Source organism: Eurosta solidaginis, chromosome 1 (genome assembly GCF_040869045.1).
Source record: "Eurosta solidaginis isolate ZX-2024a chromosome 1, ASM4086904v1, whole genome shotgun sequence".
Taxonomy (NCBI): Eukaryota; Metazoa; Arthropoda; class Insecta; order Diptera; family Tephritidae; genus Eurosta; species Eurosta solidaginis.
The window spans coordinates 13,559,000-13,585,845 of NC_090319.1; the positions used below are offsets into that span (position 1 = coordinate 13,559,000).

A 26,846-nucleotide genomic window follows, 5' to 3' on the forward strand; every position below is an offset into this window, starting at 1 on the left:
GTAGTTGGTTCAAATTATTATAATTTAAAATATTTATATTATTATTATATAAAACGATTAGTCAATTAATTGTTGGTCAAACCAAAAATGGATTACGCTACTTAACTTCTTTCATGATTAATAAAACAACGAAACTAATCGATTAAGCAACTAAAAATGTCATAAGCAGAATTAAATAATTGCTTTTAAATGAAATTAAAATCATTTATTTATGAAATATATTATAAATAAATTACTTATTTTATAGTTTTAATTATTGACAAATCAATTTGATTGCAATTTTAGTTGCGACTTTATAAAACTATGCAAATAAAACTTAATTTTAAATTAAGTTAGTTAAGTGATAAGTTGTTTAATAAAAATGGTGACTACCCCAAGCAAGCGCTCCGAGAGATTATTCAATTGATTTGGCTAAAGATCAATTAATCGACTAAATTTCTTTCATGATTAATCAAACAATAAATCTAAGCGATTCAATAATTACAAGTGTTATTGTTTGAGTAGTTAGATAAATAATTAATCAATATTTTAGTTGCTCCGTCGATTAATTTTAGCGTGCGATTAATCGTGAAATAAGTTTAGGCAATTAATATATTTTTGGTTTTTGATGGTACTCACGAATTAATAAAAATACACCGAAACATAACCTTTATTATTAAATTTTTATTTCTTTTTTAATTTTCAAGGTCATACGTATCAATGTGCTGGTTACGGACAGCACCGCACCCACTGTGCAACAGGGACGTGGACTACTGAATATACAGATCACAGATGTAAATAAAACGCCGCCGGTAAGTTAATTGCAGCATCCATAGCTTATATTTTACCTTTTTTTGTGTTGAGAATTCATATTCCCCATGTCTAATTATAGGTACCTAATCACACTAAACCAAACTCTCCTTTCGCACAAAAAGTTCCTTTTCTTTATCAGTTTTCTCCAGCAATGTATTCGTATCCGTGTCAACAATATGGTATTTCAAGTTATTGTAAAAATCTCTATAGATATTACTAAACAAATTAGAAATAAAACAATTTTATAATATGCTTCATTTAAACACGTTTCTATGTGTTTCATTAGGGAGAACGTCTCATACTGCTTCAGCTAGCTTTTCAGGTGCTGAGCTTTGAATTCGGGTACACTCGCATTCATACTGGTGTTAAGGCAGATGCAGAAAATTTTAATAGACAATATGAGCCTGTCCCGCTAATCAAATAGATATAAATAGTATTGAATTGAATAATTGTGAACAGATGCAGCATTGCTAATAACACAGTGCTTAAACTCAGTGTCACTGATCAAGTTCTGTTGAGCGCGCCAAAAAATATTCCACACAATGTGGTATTAAAAACATAAATTATATATGCTTAAGTAGGTAAGCACATGTGTATAAAAGGAACAGCGCAAAAAGGTAAAAGTTAGTGGATAGACGCATCTGCCTTAACACCAATATGAATGCAGGTGTACATGAGTTCAAAGCTCTGCGCACAAAGACAGCTGATGGAGTAGAGAAATTGAAATATATCAATAAAAACTTTCCACTTACAGTATCGCTATGCCAATGCTTATTTGTATAAAATTTTTTGTCAGGAATATCATGAAAATTGTAAACTTGCATGGCATGAAGTAACGTACCGTTACGCAACCTATAATAATATCCAAACTGCTAAATAATATATTATCCACTGCTTGGGCAAGGATTGAGGGCGTGAGTAGCTCAGGACCTTCCTCGGCCAAAATTGGAAACCTGCAAATTTAAATAATAATCAAGGTATTTCATATCAATTGCAAACTTCTCAACCGATCTTGACGAAATATTTAAGCAGGGTTCACGTGATTACGCGATTCTACAGCGGCGTACACAAAAAAAGCTGTGGCAGTTTTTATCAAATTTGATCAAGCCCCTTTTTTCAAACCTGAATTTTGTATGCAAACCAATCTCAAAAATGTTTTCAAAAAAATTCGAAAATTCGATAAAATTCTACAAAAATTTAAAACTTTTTATTTAGAGTTCTATGATTTTTTTTTTTAATATGTAATTTTGAAGCCCATACAACTTTATTTCACGAAAGTACAAGCTATAAGTCTGTCGAACTTCGCATTGATTTTTGACAATTTCAAAGGCTGTTCTAAATTTTCCGCCATAAAAAATTTAAAAATTATTTATATATGCAAGAAAATCTGAAACACCTTTCGGAAAAGAAATGGCCAAAAATTTATGAAAATTTACAGAGATCTATAACTTTTACGTTGTTGGACTAAAATTGATTGAGCTGCAAAACTGCATATTTAAAAAAAGTTTGAAGAACTCCAAACGGTAATAGTCTAGTTGAGGGGTCGACTGCTAATACGCTACCAAAAATATCAAGTGAGGTGTCAAAAGACGCGTATTAATCTCGAGAACAATAATCCGAAGGCGGAAAATAAATATTTTAACGCGTTCAAAAGATATTAACGAAAAACCGAAAAAAGACCCGCGGGTACCTCCGAAACCGGGGGTCGGATCCATAGTATTTTTGCGCAGAACACCTTTCTGCGTTGCGGCCTTCGGCCGCGCTTATAACAAATAACCCTGAGCTACGCCATGCCAAGTCCGGGTGTGTGGTATAACCGTGGCTACCGCCAGTTTTCGAAAACGTTTTTGCGAATGGTTTGTATATATTTAGTAACAAACATCATTGAAGTATTTCCTTAAAATATGAAATTTGATAAAATTTGTTGCTGCTATTTTTCTCTGCGCTCGTGTATATCTGGAGGAGTTGCGTTGGGAGAGATAGAGATGTAGTGGCTGGGAGTAAGAGTAGTTGTAGATGTGAGCGAATGAAGAAATCATACTCACATGGCTACTATATTCGCTGATAACCGCACATAACCAAAGAAGTATTTTGCAAAAAGTACCAAAGATACGAATCCAATATAGAAATGAGCCACGAGACCAGTACGCCTGGATCTGCCAAGCATTTTGTGTATCTGTAACTTTTAAACATGATATAAAAAATTTGAACAACAGAAACAAACAATTGGTCAACTTTTACAATCTTTATATCTGATCCAAGTTTGCGTGGATTCAATGTGGCTGCCTTATATAAAATACTAAAAACATTTATAAAAAGAATGCGGAACTTTTCGTATGATATATCGCATGTTTCCAGTGTTGATCTCAGCAATTTATCCATTTGTAGCGAAAAGGCGCTGCTCAAGCGTACTCTCTACTTTCTTACTATCGCTAATTTTGATTTTGCATTTTCAGAAATAAAATTTTTTTATTTACTTATTTTTATTTTGTTTAAGAACTTCATCAATTTTCCTTTTTAATGAATTTTTTAGATACTTTTAGTGTTGTTTAGTGATTTAAAAAAAAAAATATTTTTTGCATTTACTTTCAGAAATTTAATCCACCATGGACACCTGAAAACCCCATAATCAAATTTCAAATGACCGAAGAGCAACCAATTGGTTCAATATTAACCACACTACAAGCATATGATGATGATTCCACCATTGGTGAATACAACATTACACCCAACGCATATTTTACGATTAACAAAACCTCAGGCGTAATCACCTCAAACGCACGCATTGACTATGAAACAATAAAAGAGGTGAAATTCATTGCTTCTGTTAGTGATACCGGTGTTCCATCACTCACATCGACCGCTGAAGTTACCGTTGATATAATTAATTTAAATGATAATGAACCGCAGTTTAGTCAGTCAGAATATTATTTTAATGTGACTGAGAATTCACCACGTGGTACAGTGGCGGGCAAAGTAGAAGCATTCGATGCTGATGTTGGTCCATTTGGCGAGCTTACATATACGTTAATTGGTGAGAATAACAAATACTTTAGCATTGATGCATACACCGGCAATATAATGGTGGCAGATGCGTCGATACTAGATCGTGAAAAGATCGGTGAGATAACATTAACGGCGGTGGCACAGGATAAAGCACCAGCAACCGTGCAGAAATCAGCGACAGCAGCGGTAAGTGGAAGAGTAGTATAGTGATTTTTTTTTGTATTACACAGTGATGTTAGATTGAGTTCGCTAGGGAAAAAAAATGTTCCGTTGTGGATTTTATATTTAAACACATGTTTGGCACATAAATTTTAAATGTGAAAACCCCAAAGGGTAGAACTTTTTTAGGCGCGTGGAACAATACAAGAAGAAGAAATGATTTTACTCTACCTGCTTATAGAACAGAAGGATAAAGGATTAAAATTCTACAATGAATTACCAAATTATGTTAAATCTAGTAACATAAGGGAATTTAAACACAAATTGTACAATTACTGTAGAACACTGCCATTCTAGTGCAAGATGGGCAAACTTTCGAATCATCAATAGCATTGCATGCATCCCGATTACTCTACGCTGGCATTAGGAAGTTTTCCCACGTACGCAAAAAGTAGCCGAAGCTCATACTATAAAGCATCACTCATCCTAGTAAGTGCATCGCCGTTCAGATGTTGCTTTCGCACTTTAAATACGTTAACAGCGTCAGATACAACTGGCAAAATCCTTGCATTGGTGCCATTCGTCTGCTACCCATCTCTCACTCCATTTGGGCAGTCAATAAATGCATATAAATTAATTTATTTGGATTATATATTAATTACTATATATAGTTATAAGCTAGGCTTAGCATAAGCTGTAAGTAATAAATAAATAAATAAATGTTAATAAGAAATAATAAGGCTTGCTCCAAATTAAGTATTGTGACGAATATTAGCATCACTAAGCTACTACTAAATAAATGCACAACAACAATAAAGCAGCCACTCTTATGTAGAAGGCGACGAAGAGATATCTCACACATACAAATATGTAGTCATCAGCCGAAGTAGCTACCCACACGGCATTTAGATGATTAAATTTTGAATTTCCCTACATATAAATACAATTTGATTCTTCTTTCTGACTAAATAATGAGTTATCATACAATTGAACAAAAGAAATAATCAAATATGAATACCTTTGATGATCAAAAACTGAAAATCATTTTTCGATCACGTTTTGGAATCATTTTTGAAGTCCTTTGATGATTAAATTTTAATATTTCATAAAAGTCAACAAAAAGAATAATCAAATATTCTCACATTTCGATGAACAAAAACTGAATATAGTTTTTCAATCACATTTTGGAATCATATTTGAATCAAATGTGTTTACTTTAGGTGATCAAACATTTATAATCATTTTTAATTCAGCTTTCTGAATCTTTTCTGACTATATTTGTTAACTGAGTAATGAGTTTTATACTTGTTAAAATTTTACTTTTCATTGAAAAACTTATTTTTTTCACATACACACATTTTTTCAATCATGAAGTTCAGAAAAAATATGTATATAAAATTTTTATTATTAAGACATTCTTCAAGACAATTTAATGCAAATGCTGCTCATGCCCGAAGATTTCCCCAACCATTTCTCCACCTTCCTAGATAATACATAATAGTTGGACAATACAAAAGTTGTGAGCTATTTGACCAGGTAAGTGAAACTCTCTTGACATATGTACCTGGATATGTCTTCAACATCCCGTACCGTATCGTAATTTAAGATATTGACGATCATAGCTGATGTTGGATGTTGTAGTCGCAGGTGAATATCGGTCAAGTTTGTTTGCGAGTGACCTGTGGTTCAAATAGCTCACTTCCGCATGCTTTCTTCCCCTGATGAAATAAGATTATTATGTAGTATCTTATTTTGAATGAGATATGAAGAATAAATGCATCATAATCGCATTCAAAAATGAGTCAAAAATCTAAACCAAAACGATTGAAATATATTCACGAATATGATCAGAAAATGACTGTGAAAAGCAGTCAAATATTACTATAAAACAATTAAAGCTCAATTTTACAATGATATCAAATATGAATAAAAAGCGTTTCGAAATATGAATCATAAATGATTATTCAAGAATAATCACATTTGTGGTACATTTTTCTCCCGACGATACGCTAATATTCGAACAGAAAATGCTTTTAAATTTGAACGTTTTTAATCAAAATTTGAATATTTTTTGATCAAAATTTTCAAAAAATGCTGGCTGGGTACACACACATACACCCGCATATGGCTATAACATAAACTATAACTATACATGTATATAGCTGGTAACCAAGCATGAAGTTCGCGAAATTACTAGACCTTAGCAGAAATGTGTGAACGAGGAAACCGATAGTATAAAAGCCGCGCAAGCTGAGTAATAACGAATCAGTTTGATTTAAACATGCTATTAGTTGCGAAGTGCAGTATAATTGTGGAATAATTGTACTACTCCCAAAGTAGTATATTCAAGACCATTTTGCAACATAGAATATTGGAGTATTTATTCGACAGTTCAGCGATTCGAACGTTAGCAGAAGGTTTTAAATAAGCGGAATTTCCCTAAATTCCTTACAGTATGTTAAAAATATTGACGTAATTCTAAACAGTGGACGCATGTGATAAAGCTGTGCACTAAAACCGAGGTTCCGAAAACAGCTTTGTTTAACGTGCCTAAAAATATTCCACATACTCTAGGTGTTCACATGTTACAGCGCTCCAATTAATATTATACCACCACTTATTTACTTTCCCTATTTCCTATTCATGAATTCTGCTTTCATTGAATTTCTGGTATTCGAATGTAGTACACAGCAGTTCGTATTAGTAGTCCCGATATTTGATTATTCCTTCCGTTTATCTTCCTGCCCTACTATCTGCAAAGTTGGAGTTTTGGCAAATACCATGCACCTGCAATCTAGGTTACCTGCAGTCCAAACCAGTAGTGAAGCCGAATCCAAAAGCGGAAGTAGCACAGAAAAGAAACCTCATCTGTAACCTAAACCCGAACCTAGACCGAAGTAATTACTCATAGCCAAACCGAAACCTGAAATTTAAACCGAAACCAGTATTTATTCTGAAAACATGAAAAAAATATTCCTAAACCGGTAACGAAACCAAAGTCTTCCCCCAAAGAGAATCCGAAAATAAAATCGGTTGCCTAATAGATAATGGAACCAAAACTAAAATCAGTTCCAGTAGACAAGACGTAACTGAAACCAAACTCTGTTTGCTGAGAGAAAGCCAAACTGAGACCAGAATACTTGTTTAAACAAGCTATATACTCTGTTTCCTAAAAGAACCTTAAGCTTAAACCGGCATCAGCTTTCGTAGAAAAGCCGCAACTGAAAGCGAATTCCGATCGTGGAGAGAAACTGCAACCCAAACCAAAACACTTTTCTGAAGAAACTTAACTGCATTTTCCAAGAGAAAGCGAAACCTAGATAAGCTTGAACTTAAACCAAAATCCGTTGTCGAAGAGGATATAGAACCGAAACTGTAATTCATTTTGGAAGAAAAATCTGAACAGAAACGCGAAGTGCCAACGAAATCAGAATCTTCTTCACTGGAACTGAAATCTCAACCGAAACTAAAACCAAAGTACAATTTAAAGCAAAATAGAAACCGGAAGTGTCACCTAAAGCTGAACCAAATTAAACCCGAAATAAAACCGAAACCGGAAATGAAAAAAGAAACGCAACCGCATATGATTAGCGGAAAAAGATCTGATGTTTTCCAAAAGGTTTTTAATCCAATCAGTTTTCCCCCTTCTCGAAGTCTTCGAAACGATTACATGGCCCAACATGAAAATCAAAAATTGTTCGAGTACCTGACTTCATAATCGACGCATTCGGTTCATGTATACAAAAAGTCGTTTAAGCGCAATAATGTACCACTCAAGCACATTTGATCACCACGGGGCTTCAATAAAGTTCTAATTGAAAATAGGTAGAGCTATTTAAAACGTAGTCTAGTCGCATGCAAGTAATCTAAGCCAACTTTATCAAAGGTGTAGAGTTTTGCCTCTTTCCACAAGGAGGTGAAGAGAGACGAAGTCCTTATATATAGATTAAATTTGTTCAAAGTGTTTAGTGACGTAAGATTGATGTCCCCTCCCCTCTGTTCTAGTGCGTCGTGGACGTGAACCTACTGCACCATACCAAGTTGCGAAGCTGTCAAACTATACCATTGGCGGATGACTCGGCCAACCTTTGATCACCAACAAGTTCGTGATTATTGGTATACATTGCCGCATTGTAAGCCTAAATTGGCGAAATCGCAATAATCTGTAACGAATTTAGGGAAATTCCGCTAATTTGAAACCTTCTGCTAACGTTCGAATCGCTATAAATCACTCCAATATTCTGTATTGTAAAATGGTCTTTATTTAGATTACTTTGGAAGTAGTACTTCACAATTATACTTCACAACCAATATCGTATTTAAATCAAAACTGATCACTGACTACTTAGCTTGTGCTGCTTTTATACTCTCCGTTGCTTCATTCGCATATTTCTACTAAAGTGTAGACGTTTCGCCTTCGAGAACTGCTGTATCTCCTGCTTGGTAATTGAGCTACATATATGCGAGTTAAGTATGTACTTTCGATTTTAAATAAAACAATATACTTTATTTGTATCTATATGTACTTTAATGAATTCTAAACTGAAGTTCATATGCTTCAGTGTAATAGAAGACTAACTTATTTCTATGTTTAATCGTCTATTTATATGCTCTGGTTTCTTTTGTTTAGTGGCTGCTGATAATGTTCAAAAAAGGATCTTGCTGATAATGTTTAAGTAGAAATCTTATCTATGCTTACAATGGTTGAATAGGAATCTTTTGTTCGCTGATAATATTTTATTTGGTTTTGTTTATGTTTTGTTTATGTTTGTATTTGGTTTATGTTTAAATAGAAATCTTATCTTTGCTTACAATGTTTTGGTTTCTGATAATGGTTAATAGATAGATAGACAATGTTTAAAGAGGACCATACTTTTTATGTAAACTACTGATTCTATATCATACATGGGATGATGTTATCGGTACAGTGGTGTATTTTCTGTTGGACTAACTTGCGTGCGTATGTGTGAGTAACAACTTCGGCTGATGACTACATCTGTGTGTGAGTTATCTCTTCGTTGCCGTTTATATATGTGTGTAAATGATGATTTATGTGTTCATGTATATACGAGTGGATGCTTCATGTTTTTTTTTTTATTGTTGCGTGATTATTGATTTAGTATCAGCTTAGTGATGCTAATATTCGTCACAATACCAATTTTTTTAGTCTGGGGTTGCATCACTTTTGCTCTAATAGTCTCATATATCACCAGTTTGCAAGAAAAGTTCCACCTAAATTCACTACTAGTTATATAATGTTCGGATACACTCGAACCCAGCCTGTTCACTTTTTCATTCTCTATATGATTTGCATCTCTCTCTTTCTATCTCGCTCCCACTCAGATCCATATTAACGTCTTGGATGTCAATGATAATGCGCCAATCTTCACACAGCACGAATACACTTCAACATTAGCGGAGAATGCTGCTATTAATCCACCTGCTGCATTGCTGCAAGTAAAAGCGCTCGATGCAGACGAAGGCATATTCGGTGACGTACGCTATTTCATCACTGGGGGCAATGAGCAAGGTCTATTCCGACTGGATGCACAAGCAGGCATCGTTTATCCAGCACAAAGCTTGCATGGCAAAAAAGGAATTTACGCATTGGAAGTAGTTGCGCGTGATACCCAAGGTTCGGGTGCGATGGAGAGTAAAACGCTAATACTCATAACGGTAATGGGTGTGAATCAGCATCGGCCGGTGTTCGTAATACCGGCGCTATCCAATGCAACCATTGAAATACCAGGCGTAAGTGGGGACCACAGTATTTTGATCGAGTTCGTTAAATCGCAATTAAAAAATATATATATATATTTTTTTTTGTAATTTTCAGGATATTGTGCAGCGCGACTATTTGCTACTCACAGTTAAGGCAACAGACAATGATACCGATGAGAATGGCTACATTACTTATCATCTGCAAGTAAATAATGAGAATGTGCAGGAGACTAACGAATTTCGTATTGATTCGGTCACCGGTGAGCTGCGCACCAAACGCGAATTGAATCGTAAAGAGCGCGCAAAGTAAGTTGAGTGGAGTTTGCTTTACGTAGATCTCGGTTTATTCGTTTTATCACTCTATTTTTCTTCTTTTACTTTTCAGCTATGATATAATTTTAGTTGCTCGTGACGCTGGCAATCCAACACCTTTTGAAACTTTACGTTTCCTTAGCATAAGCATTGTCGATGCAAATGAAAATCGTCCAGAATTCCCAGATGTCTCGAACCCTTATAAAATAGCTATTAAAGAAAATATGGGACGAGATATAAAAATTGGGCATATACAAGCAACGACACGTAGTAAACATAACAGAGATGTCTATTATTATTTGCTCTTGGGCAATGAGGATAGTGCTTTTGTTGTGGATAAAGCTACTGGTGATATTTTTACAAATAGAGGTTTAGATAGGTAAGTTTCTATGTTGGCGATGAGTCCATATAAAGGAATAGTGTTTTAGTCTGTGAGGTAATTTTTATGATGAAGAGATTGCGTGGTCTCACTTAATTTATCTTTGACTTAGAGTGTATCAATATCGGCAAGTAGTGGCTATAAAGGCAGTATCATAACTCTATGCTGACTTTACTCTTACTTAGCAGGTTTATATTCTAAACCGATAATTTGTAAGATGATTAGGTGATGTGAGAAGCATGGGACGTGTTTTGACATAGAGTGATGATTTGATGTTATATGATATTATGATATCTCTTATTAATCAATTTCATAAGTGATGTGATATATTGTCAGAAAGTGATGTGATATATTGTCGTTTAATGTTATTTTGTTAACGTAAGATGATGTGATTTTTTAAGTTGGGATATGATCTTTGATATAACTACATTAGAAGAATAATGCGAAATTTTGTTGTAGATATATGTATGTATATACATAGAGAAATATAGACTTGATGTGACATTATATGTATTGATTTGATATGATGTAGTTTTATTGGATATGAAGAGATTGCCTTAACTGATGAAATATTGTATGATATACCTACATATATTAGATGAGTGGAGGTAAGATTTTGATTAATATTTAGATAGATATAGATTTGATGTGATGAGAAATGATAGGCTAAATAAAGTTGTGATGATAATGTCATGTGATATGATACAACTATAACAGAAGTGATGAAATGCGAAGCGTTGCATAATGATACATTTCTTATATTACAGGGAAGACATCGACTTCTATACACTCTACATACTCGCCAGTATTAAACCAGATTTGCATATATCTGAAGAGGAACGAGCTTCATTTTCAATAAAGAGTCTCGAGCGTGACAACACTGTCGCTAAAGTATGGATAACAGTACTCGATGAGAACGATAATGCGCCAATTTTCGAAAAAGAGGTAAATAATACAAGTAGCATGCATTGTCATATACTTTTATCTACATATATATATATATATATATCCTTATTAAGGTATATTATGCGGGTGTAAATGCTAAAGCAGCTGTCAATAGCGTTGTTGCCGTAGTAAATGCTAGTGATGCAGATGCAGGAAAGAATGCCAAAATTGAGTATATGATTGTGGCTTCTAATTTGTATAAATATGGTGCTACTAAAGCAACCGGCTCTATTGTGCCAAGTCCTTTTTGTAAGTTTAGGAACAAAAGTGAATGGAAACAAAAATTTTATCAATATTTTCTTCTATAATGTGTAGCCATATCATCTGATGGACGCATCACAACTGCTGCTTTTATGGCCGAATATAACCAAGATCGTTTCGAATTGGAAATAATTGCGAAAGAATTAGAACAACCACAACAATCAACGCGCACTAAAGTTTTTGTATGGGTATTCGATTCAACACAATTGGTACGTATTATATTGTCGCGTCCGCCAGAGGAAGTGCATCAAGAGCATGAAGAAATTATTGCTGAATTGCGCAATGCCACGCAACATCGCATCATAATCGATGAGATACGTTATCATGTTGATGCGATGGGACGCATACGTATGGATTGGTGTGACTTATTTTTCCATGCAGTCGATCCGCACACACAACAAATAGCGGCTGTGGATGAGATTTTAAAAGTAATCGATGCAAATTATGATTATTTGAGAGTGAGTGGAGCAGCAGACTAGATTGAATTTTAATAATTTTGTTTAATATGTCTATATAATTTTGATTTTCTTTTAGGATTATTACGCTGGATTTGCTATTGAGAATGTTGTGCCCGCCTACATCACTATCGTTCAGGATGAATTTGATTTGGCTGTAGCCGGTTTGGTGGCGTTAATTATTGTGCTCTTTGTTGGTGTAATAAGCATTATTGTATTATGCTGTTGTCTAAAGCATTGGTAAGTCATAATGAGAATCGTAAATTATAGTGAACTTCAATATGGATGTGCGATTTTTTATTTTAAATGTTGATTTTCGTATATAACGATTTCTATTTTTTTACAGGAATCTTTCTGTGCCAGTTGAAAATCGCCGCAAAGAAGCTTTAATCAAAAAGCAAATCATTGAAGATTTAAATACAACAGAGAATCCTCTTTGGATAGAGCAGTGAGTACATAATATTTGCAGTTAAATTTTGGTTTAAGTAATTTTTAATTTTATTTGCAGAAAACTTAAGCTCTACGAAGAGCAGGAGTTGACTATGCAGGTCTTCTCTGAACCCGATCATATATCGAATTCAGATTCACCAGTAAGTGCGGTAGATAAATATATATGCATTTTCATATTCAAAGCTATAAATTTGCTCTGCTTTTCTTTCAGACTCAACTGGAGCATCATGTGCCACATCATAGTGTTATCGATAACACCTATGCAACTATACAACCACGTAACGGTAATCATGGTCTGAGCAGCTCAACTGCGCACAATGGTGACAATATTGGTGGCGTAAATAATGTGAATAATAATGACAATGCAATTGGACGTGGAAATCACGATGCTCACATAAGTGAATTTGCCGACTATGCGACGTTACGAAATAATCGAGCACCATCGGTTTGTATAAATATTTATTTATTCAATTATTTCTTCCAATAAAACTTTTTTGGGAAGAGGATAATCAGATAAGGTTTTAGTCGCCAGAGTATAAAAAGAAACAAAACCCTTTCTTTAAGTTCGAAAATGTGAAAAGTTTAGTACGAATACACATTTCGTGTACGTTACGATATCGTTGCCGGTGAAGGCGGTCAGGGTAAAGATTGAAAATTCGTTTTTTGTCAAAGACTTAAGACAGTATGGGTTTTGCACCTATCTAGGTATAATTTTAGGTGTTTTATTTAGAGACGATTTGAATACGAGTTCGGAAACATTGCCAGTTATTTGCAAAACTATTTCAGCATTATTTTCATTACTTAATCGAGAAGTTTTCAGGACCAAATAAATATCAAAGCTGGAAAGATTTTAGGATGATTTTAATATCCGTTCGTGAACGTGGTTTGCAACCAATTCGACATTACTGACTAATTTTGACATTATTTTGCGTCTGTTCTCGAAATCATTTCAATATATATCGTTATTGCCGGTGATTCCTTTTGAAATTTGTCTTTTTTCTTAACCGGTGATCGGAAGTTTTTTGGTACTGATTATATATATTTTTTTAAACCGGTTACTTTTTTGGAAGCCTTTACTTTTTTTGAATCGGTTATTTTTGTGGATTCAGTTACTCTTTTTGAACGGAAATCTATATTGATGACAGTTGTTTTTTTTAAGTCGGTTACTTTTTTAAACATTTTACTTTTTTCAAGCCGGTTACTTCCTTTAATCGCTAGTTCTATTTAACTAGATTAGTTTTTCGATCAGTTACTTTTTGGAGCCGATTGTTTTTCACACAGTTTACTTCTTTTAAACTGGTCTCTTTTTTGAACCGGATATATTTTTTAAGCCGCTTATTTTTTAACCGTTTAATTTTTTTAAACTGATTACTTTTTTGAATCGGTTATATGCCTTAAGCCGCCAACTTTTTAACCGTCATCTTTATCTTGAATCGGTTACTTTTTGAACTGCTTAACTTCTTTAACCGTTTAATTTTCTAACTCGTGTTCTTTTTTAAAACGCTTACTTTTTTGAACCAGGTATTACTTGTTTTGAAAATTCTACTTTTTTATACCGCTTATTTTTTTAACCGGATTAATTTTTAGTTCAGTTTCCTTTTGGAACCGATTGGTTTTCACACAATTTACTTCTTCTAAATCGGTTTCTTTTTTGAACCGGTTATACTTTTAAAACTGCTTATTTTTTTAACCGTACCATTTTTTTTTAAACCGATTACTTTTGTAAATCGGTTATAAGCTTTAAATCGGCAACATTTTAGCAGATCTCTTTATTTTGAACCGGTTACTTTCTCGAACCTATTACTTTTTTGAACCGCCTAATTTTTTTAACTGTTTGATTTTTAAACTCGTTTTCTTTTTTAAAACGCTTCCTTTTTTGAACTAGTTACTTACTTGTTTTGAGAAATCTACTTTTTTAAACCGCTTATTTTTCTAAACGGGTAACTTTTTTGAACGTGTTATATTTTATAACCGATTTCTTTAACCGGTTAATTTTTTTAAACACATATCCTTTTTTGAACCGGCTAGTTTTTTTCAAAGTGTTTACCTTTTTTAAACAGATTCATATATTTTCTAACTCGATATTCTTTTAGCCTGTTTGTTTTTTGAACTGCTTAATTTTTTAAACCGTTTGCATTGTTGAAACGCCCACTCTTTTAAACCAACTTCTTGTTCTGAAAAGGTACTGTTTTCAACTACTTTTGTTTTTAAACGTTTAATTTCTTAACTGGTTTATTGTTTGAACCGGTTTAACTTTTTTAACGGGTTATTTTTTTTGAACTGGCTAAATATTTTTAAGAGATAATTTTTTTGAACCGGTTAAATGTTTTTAACCGATTATATTTTTAACCGGTCATTTTTTTAACAGTTACTTGCGAAAAGGTGAAAAGTAGTTAAGAAAATTTTATTTCTCTATAAAACTATGAAGTGCTCTGCTCTTGTTGTAAAAATATATATACTTTTTCATTTTTTCCTTGCAGATGTATGAATTTACTGGCTCCACATTCCAAGCGCCCATACGTGAAGGCGACGATGCTGTGGCAGAGCTTATATAAAATTCAATTCATGCATCGTATACAATGGATTGTGTAAATGTATAGATTGTAAACGTTGGCATTTAATTTAAATTAGCGAGATAATTTTATTTAAATAATTTTTTTTTTTTGCCGAAACTTGTATTAAACTTTGCGAAGTATTGGAACTTTTTTTTTGTAATTGTAGCATTATAAATGCATGCCATAGTGCTGAAAACCTGGCCATTTCGGTACCTTAGATTTATCTATGTATGCAGTTAATAGAATTTGTAGCACGCTACCGTCACGTGGCATAATTTGAAATGCATTTAAAAAACTAAAAAGGAAAACGTGAAGATATTAAAACAAACACAAATAGTTAATTAGCAACGCGAACGGACATTGAAAAATCCAACAAAATTTGTATATGTATATACAAATTATTTCAAGAATACATATATAAACACAGCTGAGCGTAATAAAATAGCAGCAAAATTGATTTACATTTCAGTAGTTACTTTCTTTTGGTTTTTGTTTCCGTTAATTTCAAAAAAACTTAAAGAAATTGCATAACGAAAACGTGGTTAAACAATTTCGCAAAACTGTTATTTTTAAAAAGCTTCATGAGGATTTCCAAATTTTTATTCAGAACTTTTATGTATGCAATTTCGTAGTCCCCTTCATTTTTACTACCTTTATATTTTAAAGTAAAGTTTCTTTCGCAATTCGCATTGATTTAAAAAAAACTTGTTTTTTCGAAGGATATAAGAAGTTGTCTCATGCAAAGTATTTGAAACTTTGTAATGGAATATTTTTAAAAACTGTTGAGATTTTTCGAAAACGTTTTCGAAAAAATTTGTGGAAACTTTTATTCTTATATTCAAGAAAATTTTAAACATTCTTCAGATTTTTCGAAAACGTTTTCGAAATTGTTTTCACAGTTTTCGAAAATAAAGTGTAATTTTTTGTTATGAAAGAGAAAAAGCAACAACCTTCGGTGTTTGAATATTCGAATTACCCTTTTCGAATTTGGATTAGATAGTTATATAATTTGTTATAGTTTGTTTTTCCTTTACATTTACGAAAATAAAAACAAATTAAATAACAAACAAAATTTGGCTAATAATTTTTGCTGTTATTTCTTAACTCGCAGTTGTATATGTAGTATGTACACACGTACAACACTTTTTTTCGAATTATAAAAGAATACTCAAGGCAGCTTTGACGATTGACGAACAATCGCTATTATGTTGTAGTAATGTAAGTACATAAACATGTTTCAAAAGCAAAACAAAGTTTATAGGCGCGAGCAGTATTCTTATATATTGTTTTTAGGCTAAATCAATAAAAGTATGTATGTTTACTTATGTATGTAGCGATTACAAATTTATAATACAAAAAATAAAATGAGACAATAAACTAACATTATATATTGCAACGAACAAAACTAACAGTTATCTTATATATACATTTATAATTAATTCAAGTACACTCGTTCTTCCGTAGCATATTATTTTTTTAGATTTAAGTACCTATAATAATTAATTTTTTGTGTTTAATTTAACAAAGGTTTTTATACGTACCATTACATTCATTTAGCTATAGTTTGTTTAGAGCTTAATTGAAGCTTCAAGGTTAGAAGTGCACATTCTCAAATATAAAAAAATAAAATTTTCTAAGATTTTGTTTGTATTGATGAAATTAGTTAAACTAATAAACATAAAAGTAATTAAATAATTGGTATTTTATTTAAGTCATTGATAAAAAGGTTGAAAATGTATAATTGAAAATAGTTTTTATTTTCCTCAAGAAATTCAAAAAACAATTCATATGATTATTTTGGTTTAATTAAATTGTTGACCAATAACGGTTATTTTCAATCCCTCTCTCTAGTGAAATTAACCTAAGTTTTTTTAACGACATTCGCTATCGTTAAATTAGTGGTTCAGTAACTATAACGATTTCGATATTTAGTAGCCATTTTTTATCGTTATTCGTTAACCTATCATCAATAATAAAATATTTTAAATGCGTTAATGGCATTATCTGCGAATCCATTTTTCTTCCTTTTAGACCACGTTTATACCTGCACTTATCTACAAAAAATTCACAATAGTTAAGCTGCGCAATCACATATGTGCCATCCCTAGGAGCTAGATTACAAGCTGTTATATTTTCACGTTTCACCCTAGATCTTAAAAGAAAATCGCCATCTCTAAAATTCGATCATAATTACCTATTATCGAAGGAAAAAGTTGATATGGGAAATCTAATAGTTATTTAATTACTGATTAGGAGTTAAGGCCTAGTTAACATATAACGAGACTATCTTCATTTTCGTACTAAACTCCTAATAGGTTATATAACTATGCTTCAAAGATGCTGATTTTTTTCCTAGTCCCAGTACCATCTTTGGATGTCTGGGTGTCATCTGCAAATGGAAGCACAAGAAAAAGAGAAACGAAAAAAATTTACAGCTAATAATCTTGTTTCTAAGAATGGGACATACGTGAACGCCTACATTAATTGTTGTGGACTCATTGTAGAATAGTGCATGTGTAAACATGACCCAAGTACGAAAATTCAGATAATCTCGTTATATATAAACAAGGTCTGTGGCGGAGCTCACTAACTTGAACGATACGATTCGTCGAGATTTTAACTATGTGCCGATTTTTCGCTTGCGATCCTGATTGTACTATCCACTAACATGGCCAACGAATTGACCAATATTACTAGTTCAAATTGAAGAATCATGGAATTCCAGCTAATGCCGCTGGCAATCTTAAAATTATCTTTAATAATTTAGCGACAATAGCTGAACATGTTTTAACGAATATCGATAAAAATTGGTTACTGAATACCTAAATCGTTAGAGTTATCGATTCGCCAATAATCGATTAAGAAAATCTTTTAAAATCGTTTCACCACTGAAGCTCAATAAAATTGTCATTTCGTAAGCGTTGTTATCGCCAGGTAAAATCTCGACAAATCGCATTGTTTAAAGTTGATGAATGCCACTAATGAGTTCTTGATCGATTATCATTGACAATTAATTTAGGGGTAGATATAGAAGGTCAGCAATTTTTAAGTATATATGTACACTTGTTAAGGATGTAACTTTATAGTTATTTTTTTTGATTTAATTTAAAACAAAAAAAGCTACTTTTGCTCAATATTCTTCTACTAAAAAATATTTGCTGTTAAACTGATAAATATTTGTATACATACATAGGGGTCATTCCATACACATTCAACTATTTTTGACGTAAACCGTACTCAGAACGAGGGAGACGGAGGTGAACGAAACTTATATTACTAAGCTAGTTAAATTTTTGAGAATACATCGCGTTTCTATGGTTTTTTGTTAGAAAATGACTCTAGTTTTTGAAAAATATTTTTCATAAGACCATACAAAATATTTAAGAAAAAAGCTTAAAGACAAATATGAACATACTTTTTATTATAAGCCCAATGTTCAGTGCTAGTTTCAAGTATAATTAAATATGTATGTATGGAATGATCCATGTGGATAAACCTTAACATAACTAAGTACATCCCCCATATCTGTGAACCCTTATCTAGGCTTTAGTGTACTAGCCATCAATCAATATTGTATTCGACTTTAAGAAACTCTCTTATATAAAACTAATATCTTTATATTGCAAAGATGTAAGAAATACGTAAAAATATGTAAATCCTTGAAAATATAAAATAAGTATAAAAAATTTGACTTTGTAAATGAAAACGGCAAAATAACCCATAATAATAAAGTAAACATGTATTTATTTAAGAATTAATGTATCTTTGTTTTATTATATGTTCTTTCCCTGCCTGCTCTGTATCAAGGGATTCGATTTAGATATGGCAATGAACGAAAACAAGGTGAGGTACTTCCGGCCATCAAAAAAAAAGTTCACACATCCTATAGAAGGAAATCTAAAACATCCTTCGGAAAACATTTTTTTAATTCATTAAGGCAGTTCAGAATTTCGTATATTTGACATTGGAAATAAAAGCTACGGATCGCGAGCAACTTTTTATACGCAGCTGAGCAGGGCTCATAGAGTATATTAATTTTGTTCGCATAACGGTACCCTATAACGGCATAAACTAATCGAGATAGATATAGACTTCTATATATCAAAATGATCTGGGCGAAAAAAGAAAATTATTTAGCCATGACCGTCCGTCCGTAAACACGATAACTTTAGTAAATTTTGAGGTATCTTGATTAAATTTGGGACGTAGGTTCCTGGGCACTCATCTCCGATCGCTATTCACTATCGAAAATTTCGCAAAATCGAAAAAGTGCGATAATTCATTACCAAAGATGGATAAAGCGATGAAACTTGGTAGGTAAGCTAAACTTATGACGCAGAATAGAAAATTAGTAAAATTTTGGACAACGGGCGTGGCACCGCCCACTTTTAAAAGAAGGTAATTTAGAAGTTTTGCAAGCTGTAATTTGGCAGTCGTTGAAGATATCATGATGAAATTTGGCAGGAACGTTACTCCTAATACTGTATGTATGCTTAATAAAAATTAGCAAAATCGGAGAACGACGACGCCCACTTTTAAAAAAAAATTTTTTTTTTAAGTCAAATTTAAAAAAAAAAAGTTAATATTTTTACAGTATATAATTAAATTATGTCAACATTTAACTCCAGTAATGATATGGTGCAACAAAATACAAAAATAAAAGAAAATTTCAAAATGGGAATGGCTCCGCCCTTTTTCATTTAATTTGTCTAGGATACTTTTAATGCCATAAGTCGAACAAAAATTTACCAATCCTTGTGAAATTTGGTAGGGGCTTAGATTCTGGGACGATAACTGTTTTCTGTGAAAAAGGGCGAAATCGGTTGAAGCCACGCCCAGTTTTTATACACAGTCAACCGTCTGTCCTTCCGCTCGGCCTTTAACACGATAACTTGAGCAAAAATCGATATATCTATACTAAACTCAGTTCACGTAATTATCTGAACTCATTTTGTTTTGGTATAAAAAATAGCCGCCTATGACCACGCCCACTTTTTCGATATCGAAAATTTCGAAAAATGAAAAAAATGTCATAATTCTATACCAAATACGAAAAAAGGGATGAAACATGGTAATTGGATTGGTTTATTGACGCAAAATATAACTTTAGAAAAAACCTTTGTAAAATGGGTGTGACACTTACCATATTTAGTAGAAGAAAATGAAAAAGTTCTGCAGGGCGAAATCAAAAGCCCTTGGAATCTTGGCAGGAATACTGTATTACATATATAAATAAATTAGCGGTACCCGACAGATGATGGTCTGGGTCATCCTGGTCCACATTTTGGTCGATATCTCGAAAACGCCTTCACATATACAACTACCACCACTCCCTTTTGAAACCCTCATTAATACCTTTAATTTGATACCCATATCGTACAAAAAAATTCTAGAGTCACCCCTGGTCCACCTTTACGGCGATATCTCGAAAAGGTGTCCACCTATAGAACTAAGGCCCACTCCCTTTTAAAATACTCATTAACATCTTTCATTTGATACCCATATCGTACAAACAAATTATAGAGTCACCCCTGGTCCACCTTTATGGCGATATCTCGAAAAGGCGTCCACCTATAGAACTAAGGCCCACTCCCTTTTAAAATACTCATTAACATCTTTCATTTGATACCCATGTCGTACAAACAAATTCTAGAGTCACCCCTGGTCCACCTTTATGGCGATATCTCGAAAAGGCGTCCACCTATAGAACTAAGGCCGACGCCCTTTTAAAAAACTTATTAACACCTTTCATTTGATACCCATATCGTACAAACAAATTCTAGAGTCACCCCTGGTCCACCTTTACGGCGATATCTCGAAAAGGTGTCCACCTATAGAACTAAGGCCCACTCCCTTTTAAAATACTCATTAACATCTTTCATTTGATACCCATATCGTACAAACAAATTATAAAGTCACCCCTGGTCCACTTTTATGGCGATATCTCGAAAAGGCGTCCACCTATAGAACTAAGGCCTACTCCCTTTTAAAATACTCATTAACATCTTTCATTTGATACCCATGTCGTACAAACAAATTCTAGAGTCACATTCCAGGGTTACCCTAGGTTCATTTTCCTACATAGTGATTTTCCCTTATTTTGTCTCCATAGCTCTCAACTGAGTATGTAATGTTCGGTTACACCCGAACTTCGCCTTCCTTACTTGTTTTTGACGTTAATTTAATTTACAAACATATTTTGTGAATAATTTATCGATATTTGCTTCGTTCAATTTTGATATGCAGATATTCAACTTTTATATTCCAGTATCCGGACATACGGATATCCGGATTTTGCTTTTACGTATCCGGATAGCCGAACATCGGATATCCGGATTTCCTATTTGTGAATCCGGATATCCGAACAGCCGGATTTTTTTCCAAACTATCCGGTTATTCGAATATCCGGTCTATCCGGATAGTTGAAATATTCGGATGCAGTTCACAGCCCTAGCTCCTATTAAATTTCAGGAAATTCTAGAGGTTGTTGTTGTTCTTTTTGTTGTAGCAATGCTTCGCCCCATCCAATAGGTGTGACCGATCAAAAATTGTCATCAATATCCTCTAACGGGAGTCCAAGGAAACTTGCTGTTTCAACAGGGGTGGACCATAATGAGAGGGGTGTTAGAGGTGTTAGTTCCAAATTACAATTGAAGAAATGGTGGTATCATGTGGGGACACATTGCAAGCAGGGCATACATTTTGTATGTCGGGGTTGATTCTGGATAAGTAAGAATTTAACCCCTTCCAGTATCCTGATCGAAGTTGAGCTAGAGTGACTCGCGTTTCCCTAGGGAGTGTGCGTTCCTGTTCTGCAAGTTTAGGGTATTGTTCTTTGAGTACAGGATTCACCGGGCAATTCCTGGCATATAGGTCCGACGCCTGTTTGTGGAGTTCACTGAGGACCTGCTTGTGTTGTTTGGCTTCATACAGCTGTGTTCTCAGATGTCGTATTTCCTTACAATGCTTACGGAAATTACTCCTTACGCCCCTTGGCGGTGTTGGCTCAACAATCAGATGTCTGTTGGGATGCCCAGGTCTCTGGGTATTCAACAGGAACTGTTTGGGTAACATCTCATTTCTCTCCCTGATGGAGAGTGTTCTCGCCTCGTTATGTAGATGGTGTTCTGGGGACATAAGAACACATAAGGGCGGTAGGTAGAAGTAGTCTTATGTTGTGTTCTCGCAAAGGAGCTTGTAAGGGTTATCTCTACCTGCGACCTCTCAAACTCTCTTACGCTTAACGACAACCATGTTGCAGTGAGTATGAAGCTCCATTGGTGATCCCTTATTATATTTAGCTCGTACACGACCTAAGTACTCCTGCTGCGCGTGCGATGCCTGTCCGTTGTATTTTGTTCAGCTTTTTGATATTCTTTGAATTACATCAGAATCCCTATATTGTTCTATATCGAATCGAAAAGTATTTTTTCACTAGTCACCACAACACGATAACTTATTAGGTTAACAATTTGCTACCAATTCCATAGTTTCACATCCTTTGAATCAAAATCACTTTCGATTCGTGTTAAATGGGGTTACACTGGTTCAAAGTTTTTTCTTCATAAACAAATTTTAAAAGCAGAAAATATGCCAAACATCTTTTCATATTTGCCCCTATTTCAAGCGATTTATTGAGTATGGACAGAAAATAATTATTTATTGGTGAACTGCTAGACTAGGTTCAGCTATATACTTCAACCAAAAATACAGCTTACCTACGGCATGGTTATCACCGATTTCCATAAGGTTGATTGCATCAGCTGTCTTATACGGTGATTGCCAGGGCCATAAAATACTTATTCTGCAATTTTCTTTTTATCTCATGGTCTATTCATCAACGAAGAAAGTTTAAAGCTAAGCATTAAGTTTGATCTCACAACCTAATAGTCTAAGAGCACGTGACGGCCAGACCTTTGTCATTTTATAAAAGTTGAAATTTCCTCAGAGCATACTTCCAAGTAAAGCAAGATCGTTGGTCTATTATAAAACTCTTTTTGAATGGTGGCTTTAACAGATATCGTGCAAAAATTTTGCAGAAAAATAAACTTTTCTTTCGTCATTTTATAAAGACTGATTTTCATATATGGTCTTCGTCACGTTATAAGAAGCCACTAGTCTCATTGCCAGACACTTTCCATAGTGGCTTTGTCCAGCCATACCCGGGGTTTTTCAGGGGGCCCGCGATTTAGAGGTACTAAGACTTGTTTTAATTGCGGAGGGTCTTTAGTTGGCCCTTGTGCAAATTTTAAGCCGAATTTCAAAAGGAAGGAATATTGATAATGATTTTTTGCCCGGAGCCTTCGAACAGTGAGGAGACAACAAAAACATCAACATCATTACAAGAAACCGAAATCGTAAAGTTTTCGTGGTGACACTGATGAAGGTTCAGCTTCAAAAAGTCTTCCAACAACACCACCAACTCTGTATCAAAGTCCGGATTATTTAAACGACTTCGATATCGGTACCGTGAATAATGAGTTTTTGCGATCTGAAAAAGTCAACGAAATAATTCGTCGAGGTCATAAAAAGTGTCCTGTTACTTTTCCATGTGATTGTCATGACGAGGCACGACAATCTTTGAACAATGAAGTATTAAACAGAATCTTGCAAAATGGCGAGAAAGTGGAGCGTGACTGATTAGTGTGGAGTGCCAGTAGCAATACTTTTTAGTTGTCCTGGCGGATATTCGAAATTCCAGGTATGGAAGAAGCTATACGATAAACTGCGATCACACGAAAATACTCAAGATCACATTAAATGTTATATTCAATTGCGATCTTTACAAAATCTAATTCAAAACGAGCCTACAATTGATACACTTATCAATGACCACCTAATCACTGAAACTCAAAAGTGGAAAGAAATTTTATATAGAATTTTGGACAATATTTTATTTTTGGGTGAAAGAGGCCTAGCTTTCAAAGGCGAAAGTATATATCTTGGTGAACGAAACAATGGAAATTTTTTGGGCATCTTAGAACTCATAAGCCATTATGATCCGATACTTAGAGATCATTTCGAGAAAGTTAGGATTTCACAACGACAGCACAAACGTTTACAAGTTTACTATCTTTCCCCAGACATTCAGAACGAGTTTATAGAAATTTGTGCAAAGCACGTGAGATAAACTATATTAGATCAACGCAAGAAAGCCAAGTATTTTGTTATTACCGTTGATGCTATGCCTGATGCTAGTCACGTTGAACAGACTGCGTTCATTTTGCGCTGCCTCCGTTTCAATTCGAAAGCAACAAATTTTACAATTCAAGAGCGGTTTTTGACTTTAGTGAATTGTAGCCAAAAAACTGGTCAGAAAATCGCTGATCTAATTTGACATACTCTAGGTAAACATGAAATCCCATTAAAAGATTGTCGTGCACAAGGGTACGATAACAGCGCCAATATGAAAGAAGCTTACAACGGACACTACGTCACATTCTCGACAAAAACTCGAATGCTGATTACTCGCCTTTTGCAACCCACAGTCTCAGTTTATGTGGTGTTGATGCTGCAATTACTTTCTTCGGAGCTTTACAAAAATGTTTTACTATTTTCAGCAGCAGTTCACAACGATGGGACATCCTCAAGAAAAATGTACCGAGCTCTCTTCATATTCTTACAGACAAAAGCCAAATGTGACTGCGCAAGCATACGGAGATGTTACCGGCATTCTCAAGTACATCAACAAGTTGGCATGTTTCTTGCTGTCCTCAATTTGGTTCAAAATACTGACTACCATTAATGAAAGAAACGCGGTTCTCCAAGCTAGAGACGCCACGATAGATGTTGGAGTCCGACATCTAGATGCCTTATTAGCTGATTTTAAGTTGATCAGGAACCAATCGGAAATAATTTTAAACGAATGCAAAACAGTTGCTATTCAATTGAACATCTCGCCAAAGTTTCCGGACATTCGAAAGAGAAAACCCAAAAGTCATTCTGAAGATAATTTAAATGAGACGATTACGGATGATTCAGAGTCTGATTTTAAAAACAATACATACCTGGTGATCGTTGATTCGGTAATCACTGGCAATACTGAACGATTTGCAGCTATGAGAAATTTGAGCGAGACGTTTTCCTCCTTTTTGTGCCAATTTGAAGACATGGATGAAACTACGGTTCGGGCGAGCGCAGCAAAATTTGTCGAAAAATACAAGTCGGACGTTTCTCAAAGCTAAGAATGCGAAATAATTCACTTGAAACACATTTACGAAGCAAATTTTGATAAAGGTCTGTCACCATTGGAATTGCTAAATGCCATCTATGTTCAAAATTTGTATACAATTTTCCCCAACATTTGTGTTGCCTTACGTATCTTTTGCACTATACCTGTCAATGTAGCTAGTGCAGAACGTTCCTTTAGCGTCCTTTCAAGAATCCAGAACTTTCATAGATTGTGTTCATCTAAAGAACGAGTTTTAGGACTTGCCACGCTTTGTCTTGAATCCGTTTTGGCAAGACAGTTAAATTTTGATATTATTATAAAAAATTTTGCAGCGAAAAAATCAATAAAAGCCACGCTTTGGTATCCGAACCTTCTATATTGAATAATTAACATTTATAATCATCATTATATTTATCAGAAATGTACTAAAATGTTACCAAATAACTAGAAAAGATTATTTGAAACAATATGTGGGTGTTAAAAGAGAATTATATTTCTACGTTACAATAAAATAGTATAAATAGTAAATATTCTGTGTTAATTTTATTTTCAGCTCTTACTCCAAAAATCATTTAGTTGATGTGGCAAACATTTTTTTTTTTGATGTAATCCATCAATAATGATTCATGAATGAGCCGTCATTAATTCAAATTAATCAAATGTATAAGTGAGCCTTTTATAGGGGGCCCGTAAATTGTTTAGTCCCGGGCCCGGATTTTCTCTTTACGGCCCTGCATATGTATATACGTACATACGTATACGTATTCAAGGGCATCTATCGGATGATGCTACCGCTACTAATTTGTTTGCTTTTACAGTCCTCCTATTGTTTACAATGTTGTGGCGAATATTAGCAGTTCTATACATAACTATGCTGCTACTAAATAAATGCATAACAACAATAAAGCAAGCAGCCACACCTGTGTACAAGTAAATTTTTTATTAGAAGTGTGTAATTTAAATTGCAATGCCCTTAATAATGAAAAATACAAAATATTTACATATACAGCTTTTTAAAGCGGTACCATTCTATAGAAATTTATTATTATATTAACTTTATATTCTTATGAAAACAACAAAGCGTACACTTAATTAGCTTCATCTGTTTCCAAACTGCTAATATGTTCTATCGTATACTGCCACATAACCAGAGCAGTGCAATAACTTTTGATTAACAACACTGCTCGAACTTAAGTGGGATGACATAATCAAGATCTTGTTCAAAGTGATATGTGTTACCACGGTAAAAGTAAATTTTTATCTATAAATCAAACCTTATTACTCTGAGTATATTGGCCTAGATTTATTATATTCGGGTTGGGGCCTAGACAATTTTTATACGCATGAGTATATAGTAATTGTAATTGAATTTGTAGATAATGGCATTGTTTGGGAACCGCTGAATACTAATAACATCGTAACTACTGATAGAACATTTACAGAAAGTATCGAGACCGGTACTTATTTCAAATACTCGGATCAAAGTATCGATGCTAGTACTCATACTCAGTAAAAGGTATCGAGTATACTCGATCCAAGTGAGTACTTCGGAATTTTTACCAAAAGTGAAGAAACTTTTCTTAAAATAAGGTCGTATGTTCTGAATTCAGTAGAGAACAAATAAGGAAGTTTAAGTTTGG

General features: G+C 33.9%; 2 protein-coding genes across 10 annotated transcripts in view; one reads left to right on the forward strand and one right to left on the reverse strand.

The window, feature by feature from the left end:
- Cad87A (cadherin-87A) overlaps nt 1-18,793 on the forward strand; it is a 302,751-nt gene extending 283,958 nt beyond the window's left edge. For all 5 annotated transcript variants that reach the window (XM_067780750.1, XM_067780736.1, XM_067780727.1 and 2 more), the window contains 13 exons: nt 687-791; nt 3,385-3,984; nt 9,301-9,708; nt 9,794-9,984; nt 10,064-10,369; nt 11,137-11,314; nt 11,389-11,563; nt 11,630-12,033; nt 12,110-12,270; nt 12,377-12,478; nt 12,539-12,620; nt 12,692-12,925; nt 14,961-18,793. In XM_067780750.1, the coding sequence (XP_067636851.1) occupies nt 687-791; nt 3,385-3,984; nt 9,301-9,708; nt 9,794-9,984; nt 10,064-10,369; nt 11,137-11,314; nt 11,389-11,563; nt 11,630-12,033; nt 12,110-12,270; nt 12,377-12,478; nt 12,539-12,620; nt 12,692-12,925; nt 14,961-15,035 (3,021 nt within the window). In that variant the 3' untranslated portion in view covers nt 15,036-18,793. The remainder of the gene's footprint in view (nt 1-686; nt 792-3,384; nt 3,985-9,300; nt 9,709-9,793; nt 9,985-10,063; nt 10,370-11,136; nt 11,315-11,388; nt 11,564-11,629; nt 12,034-12,109; nt 12,271-12,376; nt 12,479-12,538; nt 12,621-12,691; nt 12,926-14,960) is intronic.
- On the reverse strand, nt 330-25,901 carry LOC137249371 (uncharacterized). Of its 5 annotated transcripts, XM_067780795.1 has the most exons (6): nt 25,767-25,901; nt 25,371-25,579; nt 25,043-25,302; nt 2,838-2,974; nt 1,545-1,745; nt 330-1,008 (listed from the first exon to the last, which is right to left on the reverse strand). In XM_067780795.1, exons 4-6 carry the CDS (start codon nt 2,957-2,959, stop codon nt 885-887), a joined length of 447 nt encoding a protein of 148 aa, XP_067636896.1. In that variant the 5' UTR covers nt 2,960-2,974; nt 25,043-25,302; nt 25,371-25,579; nt 25,767-25,901; the 3' UTR covers nt 330-884. The 5 variants fall into 5 exon arrangements, with proteins under 5 accessions (XP_067636896.1, XP_067636885.1, XP_067636905.1 ...); XM_067780784.1 differs by lacking the exon at nt 25,767-25,901 and having other exon boundaries at nt 25,043-25,469; XM_067780804.1 differs by lacking the exons at nt 25,043-25,302; nt 25,371-25,579; nt 25,767-25,901 and adding an exon at nt 22,754-22,852.
- Nucleotides 25,902-26,846: the final 945 nt, after the last annotated feature.